Genomic DNA, 12,984 nt, shown 5'->3' on the forward strand with positions numbered 1-12,984 from the left:
CATTGGAGTGATAAGGAATGTGAATCAGGTGTTTAGTGCCTCAAAATAATCTTTGTTCAAGAATGTCACCACCATCTTCTAATCTATGTTATGTTCTTTAAAGTTTGAACCTTTTTTCATTTTAATTACAAGTATGTTGTATTTCTCTTTCATACCTTATAAGACAGTTCTTTCACAGGTATTCCATTCACTGAAAGGATAACATCACCAACTTCAATTTTTCCACTCTCAGCAGCTGGTTGGCCGGGGAACATTCTCTTTATTCTTACAATCCCCTTTTCATGGCATTCAGATGAACTTTCTTCGAGCTGTAAAAAGCTAAAGCCCAGGCCACCGGCATTCTTTCTTAATATTACATCAAACGTGTTTTCTATTGAGGAGAAAAATCCCTTAGTTAAAGTGTAGCAGTATGTAAAATATCTAAACAATGCAGTTTCCTTTTCTGCTCAAAAATAACTGCAAGCAAAAAACATGAAAAGTAATATGCCAACCTTAGATAACTCTCAACCTCTTAGAGCAAGAAATCTGGACAAGGCCATAAGTAAAAGTGGTACAAAGGCCCAAAAATAGGCACAATTTTTAAATATTGCTCTTGCAAGCTTAGAAAGTTGATAAAATTAGAAGTTATGTACCTACCATAACGTTCCATGTTAGTTGTCTTCTCTCGCCTTCTTTCTTGCTGGATGGGTTCGGAGCCGATCCTCGGCTCCGACTCGGCACTTGCTTTAGCTCGAGAACTCCTTTTACCAGCTCGAGGCAACCCTATATCCCATGATGCAAGGCAGAACTACCTCAGATCTCGTTTGGCAGCTAACTGACCCTGCTAAAGACTATCCTAACATAATTAGGAACCATGGTTCCTAAAAGAAGTCCTCATAACAATGCTCCAGAGGAAGCAATCTAATAGGAACTCTCCAAGATCTGTCCAGGCCAGGGGAAGGAGGGAGGACGCAAGAAAGAAGGCGAGAGAAGACAACTAACATGGAACGTTATGGTAGGTACATAACTTCTAAATGTTAAGTTGTCAATCTCGCCTTCATTCTTGCTGGATGGGACCGCGTCCCTAGCACCTGTATCCCGGTGGCTCAATGGAACAGACTCTTGAGAACTGTGGAACCAAAACTGGCCCTATCTCTGGAGGTCAAATCCAACTTGTAATGAGACACAAAGGTATGAGGCGTGGCCCAAGTAGCTGCTGCACAAATAGTGTCAATGGGAAGTCTATCCTGAAAGGCTACAGAAGTGGATAGACTCCTGGTCGAATGTGCTTTTGGCTTAGAAGATAGTTGTTTGCCCCTTAGAGAGTACACATAGGAAATGGTGGAAGTCAACCATCTAGATAAGGTCACTTTAGAAACTGGAAGACCTAACCTGTTTTCTGCATAGGAGACAAACAATTGGTCTGATTTTCTAATTTGTTTAGTCCTATGCAAGTAGAACCTGAGCTGACGATGAACATCCAAAAAATGCAGCTTCTGTTCAGCTCTGTCAGAATAGTTAGGAAAGAAAACTGGTAGATCAATAGATTGGTTAATATTGGTTTGAGATACAACCTTGGGAAGAAAGGAAGGGTTAGTTCTGAGCAAAACCCTATCCTTATGAAAACCAGATAAGGTGAACGAATACAGAGGGCCTGAATCTCAGAAACTCTTCTTGCAGAAGTAACAGCCAGTAAAAATATAGTTTTCCACGTCAATAACTTTAAAGAACACGTAGCAGACGGTTCGAAAGGAGGTAGAATTAGGGATGCCAACATTAAGTTTAGATCCCATTGCGGAGGAGGATGTTTCACAGGCGGTTTTAGGAGAAAAACTCCTCTTAAAAGGCTTTGCATAACCTATGAGACATGATGTTATTGTCATGCAAGCCAACATGATACTTGGAAATAGCAGCCAGTTGTACTTTGACTGTAGATGACGAAGATCCCGAATGAAAAACCTCCGCCAGGAAATCCAAAACAGAATGTACAGGAGCAGTAAAAGGATCAATATTTCTGGCGTTTGCCCAAATCGAAAAACGTCGCCACTTGCTAGCATAAACAGTTCTAGTGGACGACTTTAAAGAAGACACTAAAATGTCTCTGACTGAGTCAGAAATCATTGGTAGCCTGGCTAGGGAAGGAAGTGGAGCAACCAAGCAGTGAGGTTGAGAGAATGAATGGCCCGGTGCTGCTGACCCGACTGGTGGATCAAAAGATCCGAACTGGGTCCAGATGCCAGGGCTGCACCAGAAGATGATGATGTAGAGACGGAAACCAAATTTGTCGAGGCCAATATGGAGCAATGAGGATCAATTTGGCTCTCAAAACGGTGGCTTTCTGAATGACTTGTGGAATCAATGGAAAGGGAGGAAAAGCATAAAGAAGTCCTCGAGGCCAATCCTGGGTTAGAGAGTCTCTCAAGGGTTGGCCTGGAAGAGGAAATAGTGTGAAGTAATCTGGGCACTTGCTGTTTTGAGGGGTAGCGAAAGATCGCAACAAGGGTGCCCCACTTCAGAAAAATCTGATCCACTACAGATTGATTGAGAGACCACTCGTGAGGCATCAGAATAGATCTGCTTAGCCTGTCCGCCAATAGGTTGGACCTGCCGGGATGTGCGTTGCTATCAGAAACCGCTGAGAAGAGATCGCCCATTGCCAAAGTCTGAGAGCTTCGACATAAGGGATAGGACCTGGTTCCGCCCTGTTTGTTGATGTACCAGACCACGGACATGTTGTCCGCCTGTACTGCAATAGTCCCTGTGGGAAGAAAGTCGTCGAGGGCTTGCAACGTTAAAAGCACTGCTCTCATCTCCAGGACATTTATGTGCAGGTGGTATTCTATGGGTTGCCACGTCCCGTGGACCATCCTGCCCTGATAATGCCCCCCCCACCCGATCAGAGAGGCATCCGTGGTGACTGTGGCAACTGGAGGAGGGGGAACAAAGGGTCGGCCCTGATGAAGAAGAGGGGAAGATATCCACCATCGTAGATGAGCCTTGCACGACTGTGTTACCAAGATTTCGTGTCTCATGGGCAGATCGTGGTATGACCACTGCGTGAATAACATCCACTGCAGGAGACGCATGTGGAAGCGAGCCAGTGGAAGAAGAACAATGGCCGCAGCCATTAGGCCTAGAACTTTCAAGACAAACCTGGCTTTGATCTTGTTGCTTTGTAACAGAAGCTGAACAAATTTCTGGATGTCCAGAATCCTTTGATCTGTTAGCCTGGCTAACATTTTGACGGTATTTAACTCTGCCTATAAAGGTGATAGATTGGCAAGGCAGCAGAGAGGATTTTTCAAATTTACCGAAATTCCTAGACTCTTGCAAAGCTGTAGGGTGTAGTCTCTGGACCAAGAAGCTGATGCTTGAGGTGGCGGAGAGGAGCCAGTCGTCCAAATAAGGAAACACCTGGAATCCTCGACGCCTCAGATGAGCTGTGACCACTGCCATGCATTTGGTGAACACTCTGGGGCTGAAGTGAGGCCAAAGGGCAGTGCTCTGAATTGGTAATGACTGGCTCCCAGCTGAAAGCAGAGAAACCTTCTGGAGCGCCTGTGAATCTTTATGTGATAGTACGCATCTTGAAGGTCTATAGAGCACATCCAGTTGTCCTTGCCCAGAAAGGGCAGAATGGATTGCAGCGTGACCATCCGAATCTTGCCTTTTGACAGACTTGTTTAGTCTGCTTAGGTCTAGTATTGGTCTCCAATCTCCCGTCCTTTTGGGGACCAAAAGAATCTTGAGTAGAAGCCGGATCCTACTTGGTCTGCCGGCACTGTTTGGATGGCTCTTTTTCCAGGAGTTTTGAAACTTCCTGTCTTGCCAAATCCCTTTGACCGGGTGAGATGTCTGGAAGGGATTGTAGAGGTACGGAAACCTTTCAAGGGGATTTTGTAACCCTCGGATATGATCGACTGTACCCACTTCTCTTGTGATAGGGATTGCCAGGCTACTGGGTACAGAAATTCTTCCCCAACTGCCTCCAAGGGTGGACAGTCGGGCAACACCTCAGGGATGCTGAAAGGGCTTCTCAGGAAGAGACTCCCTGTTGCCCTGGTTCTGAGGACCCCTGCCTCTAGGGCGGCGTCTATTATTGTTACCCCTCTGCCTCTGGGGTAAACTGACCACGTGTGTCCGTGTAGCTCCTTGGGCTTTACGGAACCACATCTTCCCCTTCTGACCCTTGGGATATGGTCTAGAAGGAGTGGAAAACTGACTCCAACGGCAGAAAGAGTTTTACCGTCCTGTTCACATCTGGTCAAAGTATCCTTCACCTGAGGTCCGAACAAAGCCGAACCATCAAAGGGTGTTGGTGAAGGACGCCTTAAAGGGGTCCGCAAAATTACACAGCCGCATCCAGGCTTGGCGCCTAAGAGCAACACCTGTGCCTGCGGCCTGCTCGCTCCATCGGCCGCATAAGATATGAGCCGCATGGAGGAGTTAGATATGGAATTCAGGATAGCAAGCTGAGAGGCAATCTTTTCCTGAGCCCCAGCAGCAGAAGGATCCTGGACTACTTCTCCCAGTTCCTTGAGAATATCTCGTTGAAGCCTGGTGAAGTGACAAAGGTAATTCAGCGAACGCATAGCAAAGGTCGCTGAAGAAAACATCCACTTTCCATACCTGTCCATGGTCCTAGAATCCTTATTAGGAGGATGGACAGGTACTGAAGGATCCGCCAGTTCCTTCTTAGTGGCCGCCACTACCACCATAGCATCCACAGAGACACCTTTGGACAGGAACTGTTTATCCGAAGGGGCCATGATGAACTTGGATGGTCTCCTGGGGACAGGTTCCACAGAATCTGGAGCCCCCCACGCCTTCCGAGCCACTACCTGCATGAGTGGGTCGAAAGGCGGAGACACCCAGGAGGTGGAGGGTCGGGATCCAAAAGCCTCCAGGTATACCGACTCATCCTCGGAGGGGTCAATGGAGGCCAATTCCCCTCTGTTTGAGGAGCTCAAGGATGTCTGAAAATGAGACATCCTCAGAGGGGGACCGTGGGGAACCCTCTGACTCATCTAAGTCGGTATCAGATGTAGTAGACTCAGGGGAGTCTGTGTGTTTCCTCTTACACGTCCTCTTCCGAGGGGTTCCCCTGCAGGGTCAGGAGAAACCTCAGAAGAGGAGGAAATTCCCAGTGGGGAAACCTGGGGCGATGGATCCCTGGGCCTGAGAGCAAGAGGCTGGCAAGAGGCATCTGCAGGCACTGATGAGGGAGGAGCTAGAGGGATAGACCGTTGACCAGGCTCAGAGGCCAGGACACTCCTCATCACCTCAAAGGCTCCTCTCCCCGGGAGACCTGAACACACCCGCTCCGAAGAAACAGGAATGGTCGGCTCCAAGGAGACAGAAGGCTCCGAGGCCGATGTCGGCGCCGAACTTACCAAAGCCGAAGCCCCGAGAGGGAGAGCGGGGTCGGACAATGGTCCGATGCCACTAGCCCCCTCGGAGCCGACAGTGGAAACCCGACGACCGGATCCCTCCAAGGAAAGTCTCAAGGAGGAGATCGGAGCCGAAGACGACGGAGCCGAAGGATGTATCGGCTCCGGCATCGAAACAGTCGCTGTCCCAAGAAGCTCCGCCCGAACTCTGGTGTGGAGTCGGAGGAGGAATCTCAAGAATCGGGGCTATAGCCAAAGTCTGTTGAGACGGGCTATAGAGCATTTGGGCCAGTGCCTGAGACTTCAACAGCCTGCTTACCACCCTCTCCAAATCGTGGTCAGACAACCTGGAAGATCTCGAAGATCGGCTCCGATGGCTCCGCTCCGACAAAAGAGGAGATCCCGGAGCCGAGTGAATACTTAGTATCGAAGGGGACCGGGATCTCTTACGGGTCGAAGCCATCGGAGCTGAAGTCCCTTGAACCCCAGATGGAGCCGAGGATATCTCGCCCGATGCTGGATAAAGTGTCGGCTCCAGCCGGAGCCGACAAGGCCACAGTAGTCAGGGTATCGGAGCCGGTCGGCACCGAACCCACTACTCTAACAGAAGAAGTATCGACTCCAGCCGGAGCCGATATCGGCTCCGACGGAGCCGGAGCCACCGGAGGAGGCTTGGACACTGTAGCCTGAACCTTCGGTGGCTTAAGAGGTTTTCCTGCCCCTGGCTTAGGAGGAGAACCTTCAGGTTTAAGTAAACCTCGGAGGATTAATTTGTTCCTCCTTTCCTGCAGGACTCTCTGGCTAAAGGCATGACACAACGCACAGGAGTCCTGCAGGTGCAAAGGCCCCAGGCAATACACACAAGAAGTGTGACCGTCTGTCAGGGACATTTTCTGACAGCACTGGTCACATTTCTTGAAGCCTGAGACCTTGCCTTCTCTAGACATCCTAAAAAGGATAGACACAAACAGTCCCCACAAACACACAACTTAATCCCTACACAGACACACAGGAAGGGAATAACTTGGGGAACTAGGCCTGACTAAAACTTTAAACTGAAAACTATTATAAAAGTTTAAAAGGAAGGGAATAGGGTGGGCTGTAACTAAGTACAGGCTAATCTAACACTAAAGGGAAAAAATAAACCCCTAACTGAACTTTTTCTTCTTTAACAAGAAAAAACTTACCTCAGCTGGCAAAGGAGACCTCTTTCGCTAAGCGGCAAACGAGATCTGGGGTAGTTCCGCCTTGCATCATGGGATATAGGGTTGCCTCGAGCTGGTAAAAGGAGTTCTCGAGCTAAAGCAAGTGCCGAGTCGGAGCCGAGGATCGGCTCCGAACCCATCCAGCAAGAATGAAGGCGAGATTGACAACTTAACATTAACAGGTTTTGCAGTATAAAGTCTGAAACTCAAATGTCTTGTCATTTTCTACCTTCAGTCTTTAATGATTTGCCACTGATTTGCCATAAAACCACAGTTTTATGAAAAATGGACCAAAAATACGATGCAAAATCTGGACATTCTGTGAAAATCTGTATAGTTGAGAGGTATGCAACCTTACACAGCCACAACAAAACTTCTACACCCATTCACACCCTGTACAAGAATCAAACCTGTGCCCTGTAGTTTTCCAAACTGTCCTCCTGCCCCTTTCCTATCTCAGTTTCAATAAACAGTTTCATAACTACTTAATACAACAAAAAAAATTTAAACGAGCACCACATGAACTACCTAAAATATGCTTTACAATAATTCTTGTTATTCTCTTTCTTTTAATTTGTGGCAAAATTAAAATAAATCCCTTACACAAACACACCAAATAACAAGCTCAGCAAAACATTAACATGCTGCTTCTAAATGCAGAGGACATAAATAAAAAACTAGAATACCTTTTTAAGCTTCATGTTACCAGCCATTGCAGCAGTTACATGACTACGACAGTCCTAACAACCACCTTTTCTTGCTAGGTTACCAGTACATATTTCATACAAGCTCTGGTAAACAACCAGGAGGTGGGACTCTACTGTTTTCCAAGTCAAACCTTAATGGCAGGACAGTCATCCACTGTAATTCTCCTTCTAACTCTGACCCTAAATGGCTGATAATCACTACACTTTCTGCTAACAGTAATTAAATGTATCTGCCTGTAGTGTACTCACCACTTTTAAAGTTCCAACAGCTCATAACTAGATTACTTCTGTAGCCACATTATAAGAATCTTATTTTTGGTGACTTCAACCTTAAGATTTTAATTCCATTTTCATATTATACAAAACATTTTACTGATATGGGTCTCATGTAACTTATTCAAGAATAGACATGTCCTAATCTAAAAACACACTTTATTAAACCCTTTAATTACAAATATTCCCAAAACTGTTAACACCATTACCTCCCATCCACCATCCTTAAGTGACCACTGCAAGTTACATTCAAACTGGCTAACACAGCTAAAGCTCATTTCCCTCCCTGATCTCTTGTATGTCCAGAAATGCCAAGAATATTAACCTGAAAACTCTTATCTAACTTTTGAATGGTAACCTGTTCTCTACTCCCAAGACCCAAGAGAGACAAGGTCCACAATGCTTTATAACCTTGCCAAAAAATCTGTATACAAACAAAAAGTGGACTACTGTCAGCACAAACCAACTCCTTTCTAACCAAATCCAAACAGCTAAGGAAAGGTATAAATATCTTAAAATGACATAAGCAAACAAAAGAAACTAAATCATGCTATATAATTCCATGTGCACAGAACCCATGCTCATGCTACGACCTCCTGAAGTAATTCACTCACCTTCCACAGTCTTCCCATCCTTCCAACTATTCTCACACCCTTCTTCTGTCATTTCTGGTCTGTATTCCACTATTCTACTTTAAGCACATCAAAAATCAAACACATAGGACCTCTTCTTCAACATACTCCCGTCTATGTCCTCACAAGATCAAACAGTCTATACCCCTGGTTTATAAAAAAATTGTACCACAGCTCTGCTTCAACATAGTTACAATCCTTGTATCTCCCAAAATGTTTTTCCAAAAGCTGCTGCATTAAACCCCTTCTTAAAGCAGCCTTAACCAGCTGATGTCTCCAATTTTACTCCATTCCAGTATTGTCCAATTTAAGAAAAAAAAAATCTTAAAAAATTATTTACAACTAGCTATTAGTATACCTACAAAGATACAAAACACACTTACTGCCCAATGTTTTTTTTCTTTATGATATGCTTTCTGTGGTTCCTCAGTTTGACAAGGATCTAGATACTGGTACTCATCCATTCATTCCCAATCGAGTGAGTGAGAGCTATTTGTAGAGTAGTCATCATTCATGCCTCTTTCAAACCTTTATCAGTTTTTTTTTTTTTTGAGGACGTAATTCCTCCCCTATTGGATAACCTAAAAGTTTAACACACCTTTCCCTACAGTGTACGCCTTCTCACCTACAGAAACGCTGCAGTGTGAGCAGAGACATGCAAAACCAAGCACATCCTAGTCCTTAATGCCGCATGCTATACATCTCTGTCTCTCACTAGGTGTAAGAATTGCAATGGGGTTGACTACTGCCCGGACCATTTATTTGATGAGTGAACCAGCATCGGTCACTCACTCCTTTCTTCTACCATCCATTTCCTCCAGCACCAGAGCCAATAATCACTTCTGGTCATCTGGGTCACAGTTAGGCTTCTACCCCTCTGTACTACAGAACCGAGCCTTCCCTTTGATTTTTGACAAATGAAATACTAAAGGTGAATAGAGGTCATCTCATTGTTGCTATATTTTTATAGATTTAACTAATGCCTTCAATGTGCAGTCTTTTTCCTTCTCCCCATGATTTTGCAACCACAGAGTTAACATATATAACTTTGAGGGGAGTGGAGGTTTGGTGCAACATGCACTCTGCAAAAAAAAAAAAAAAAAAAAAAGCTTTTTTTAAAGAAAGGTTTTGCTAAGTGAAAGACTGACCAGTTGTTTTGATCTGACTGAAACCTTTGTGTCTTAATTTGAGATGGAAAGAACCACAGTCACCTACAAGTGACAAAAATTTGTCCTACTGACATACTGGTTCACAAGCTACCCTTTAATAGAACATTTAAAATTAGATTGGGTGCTCAGTCTCCAAAATCTCCTGTTTAAGCAAATAGTTCTGTGAGGTTCTGTTCTGACCATTCTTCCTTTTTCCAGTTTCATTTATAGACTTTGCCTAAGATCTACCCTCTCTCCCACTCCTAACTTATGCCAAACAGCATGGTCTTTTTCAGGTCAAATCTCTTCCACTTAGAAATAAAAACACAGGAAGAAAATGACTAGCCTTAGTCAACTCACTGGTTGGCTTATTAAGTTGATAATGCTCCTGAGTTCCTCAACAATTAAAGACGTCATCTTTGGAACCAATGAAAAAAATTCTCCATCATTCCTCCTTCATGGCAGATTATGGACTACAACAACCAGTTAACCAAATATAACTTTGTCTTTCAAATATATACGCATCTGTCTTGATCAAAGCTTGAAATTTCCAGTTTCATTTTTTTTGGTTGGGGGGAAAAATTAACTTATTTATTTTTTGGTCATGGAAAATATTCATATTTTTTCCTCAGGCAGCTTGAACTGCTATAATAAAAGGAATACAATCATCTAAGCTTGTATATAGGCCAGCCACTCAATTGCCTCTACCTGTAACAAAAGCCTGAAGCACTCCATGCCATCTCCAGTAAAATATGTAGATTCATTTTCTCTGTCCCCTGTCATGAACACTAGTATGCCCTTCTTCATAAAGTTACACAGTTGCTAATTAAACAAAGGAAACTCCGCTTGAGTCTGCTATTTAAGCCTATTTCATCTAGAAATGCTTACCCTGGCAGTTAAACTTGCATGAAAAATCTTCAGAGCACACATTATCACTGTTCCTACTACAAACTCCACAAACAAAATTACACTGCAGCAGTCATTACTTTACAATCCCAGGACTAAAATTTTAAAATCAGTTCCTCCTAATCTAGAAAGTTCAATATACCCCAAATTCTAATCAAACTTTAGGACACACCTGTTCAAATAGCACAATGCAAATGCTTTCAAACTCTTGATTGCATTAATCACTGATTTTAGTGCTTCATAGTAAAAAATAAGTCACTAGTACATATTGTAAATAGCAGCTTAACTACATTAATTCTGTGTACTTCATATACAACCTTGATCACTTTACATCATTATAGTTGCTTGTTCTAACCTAAGACTCACTATGCCAATCTTGACCTATGCTTTTAAGGCAGAGCATAAGGTGTGTACATGTGATAAATGTATTACTGGTGTCAAAATATTATAAATACTGTAAAGCAGGTAACATAAGACAGTTGTGTTTTTAAAGAAACTATAATAGATTGTACATGTGAAGGGAGGTGCTAAGGTCAAACTATAAGGTTCAAATCATTGTTTTATACTAGCAATTTACATAGCCCTGTGTATTTTCCACATTACAGATACATATGTATACATACATCTATATGAATGTACATATAAATCATGCAGCTCATTTTCTTTCTTGAAATTCTGAAACAGCTTGTTTTAATATACTGCTACAACATTTTTCACTTGAAACATGAGGTGAGCGTGCATGTTTTGCTATTTCATAATAAACATGTGCATCTATGAAATACCTATGGCCTTGCTGTATATTACTGCTGTTGTATGATTTTTGTACTGTATTAAATCATTTTGTTTTCCATACAAATTACCTAATGTCTTTCATTACATTATGATTACTGTATGATATTTGTACTGTATCACTTGTATCTATATCTAATAGCCTGAATCATGCCTAAAAATAGGGAAATCAATATATTCATAAAATTTACTCTGAACTATAAGCCACACAGCTCTGATAGAATCTTCCGTTTTTGTATACAGTGACTTCTTAGTTCTACATATCTGGTATGTATTTAACTTGTCACTATCACAACAGATTTTTCCAATATTTGGAAACATGCTATTTTCATCTCCTTTCTAGAAACAGTTAAAGCTTCCAATACTAATGATTCCATGCATTTCTCCTCTACATCATCCTGATAAAATATGAGAAAAAATATCAGTATATTGCCACCTTACCATTTTCCTTTACCAATATAATATTTTTCTCCCAGTATCTGCATGGCTTCATCAAAAGAGCCCTACTCACTCTAACAAGCACCATTTCCGTCAACACCAGCACAGGCCTTTTAGCAGCAGCTCTGTCACTGACCTCTGAAATGCTTCAGCTCCATTAATTACAAACTCCTACTTAACTCTATATAACTGTTCAGTGATTCTCTCTCTCTCTAGAAGAGCTGCTCTCAAATATAACTTTGTATTTGTACCACAACATTGTACCACAACATATATTCTTCAGGTGTGCTCTAAGGTTCAATCCTTGCACCTATCCTCTTCAGTCAGTTCATAAACTCATCTCCCTAGAACATAAAAACCTCAAACAGCATGCACTCAACAACCTGCACTCGTGTGGCCTACCTGACAAACCCCAAGAAAAAAAATAAGTTTTTTGGCACTTCAGATAAGCTAAGCAGATTCCCACCTCTTCCTTCTCTTGTTATCGTTTAACTCTAAACCAACTGAGCAAATACTATTTAATATAACTGGGTGCAACTTTAGATTCCAGTTGAAATACCTTGGTGAAAGCTTACAGCTCACTTTAATATGTCCATGTACACTGATGATCTCAAAACAAAGGTCACTCATACTTCAGCCACCACCAAACAGCATGCACACTCACCACTGAAGGAAGATAGGCTATATGCATCAATGTCCTCCAACCACAGCTGGAATACGCCATCTCTTTCACATGTTTATGTCTCCAACAGAAATTCAAAACCTTACATTTTCTTGCATCTGCCTTTTTTGATACTCCTTCCCCCTTAAAAATGAGCACCACTTTCTAATACACATCAATGTGTCAAAACGTCACCTTGTAAAGCACAGCACAGATCTACTTCTCTTCAGTTTTGTCTACAAAACAGTTTATAAAGAATCCATTAACCCTCTTAGTCATAAACTGACAATCTGTGAAATTTATTGCCAATTTCAATCTCAAAACAAAAATGTCCATATACAGGCCAGACTTACGAACGCTCTGTTATCCATTCATCATGTCTTCTCTGTACTTGTACCTAAACTATTAGACATATTCAACTCTGAAATCTATCACACACCATAATACAGTACATTCAAAGATCAACTACTCACCCCACTTAAGACTGAGGGCTATATGCACATGCTTCAACTATCTCCATAAGATAATATTTCTAACTAAGCTCCTATATTTAACCCATCTTCTGCTATCATCTTACTAACCCTAAGGATTTTGCATTCTGCACTACGTCCTATGCATCTCTCTTCTATCCCTTAACCTCCTTCCCTCACTTCCTCCCCTCTTCATAATCATCTCACCTACTTTCCATCAACATCTACAGCCCCCACCCCCCACACTCTCCCATGTCCTCCTCCTCTCACAACACTTTGTATCTGTAACACTCTTCATTTCTTAATTGCATCAGTTGCTTATTGGACAATTTGTAAATACCATGGGATCACCATACTCCAGAATGTGTACTCCTATTTTTTACTGT

General features: G+C 42.7%; 1 protein-coding gene across 1 annotated transcript in view; it reads right to left on the bottom strand.

Moving 5' to 3' along the window:
- LOC122789363 (tyrosine-protein phosphatase non-receptor type 13-like) overlaps window positions 1-12,984 on the bottom strand; it is a 2,815,362-nt gene that overhangs the window by 1,176,500 nt on the left and 1,625,878 nt on the right. The window contains exon 25 of the mRNA XM_044056752.1: window positions 156-370. Within this exon, the coding sequence (XP_043912687.1) occupies window positions 156-370 (215 nt within the window). The remainder of the gene's footprint in view (window positions 1-155; window positions 371-12,984) is intronic.

This window comes from Protopterus annectens, chromosome 14.part0, assembly GCF_019279795.1.
Source record: "Protopterus annectens isolate FY-2018-M chromosome 14.part0, PAN1.0, whole genome shotgun sequence".
In the NCBI taxonomy this organism is placed as follows: domain Eukaryota; kingdom Metazoa; phylum Chordata; order Ceratodontiformes; family Protopteridae; genus Protopterus; species Protopterus annectens.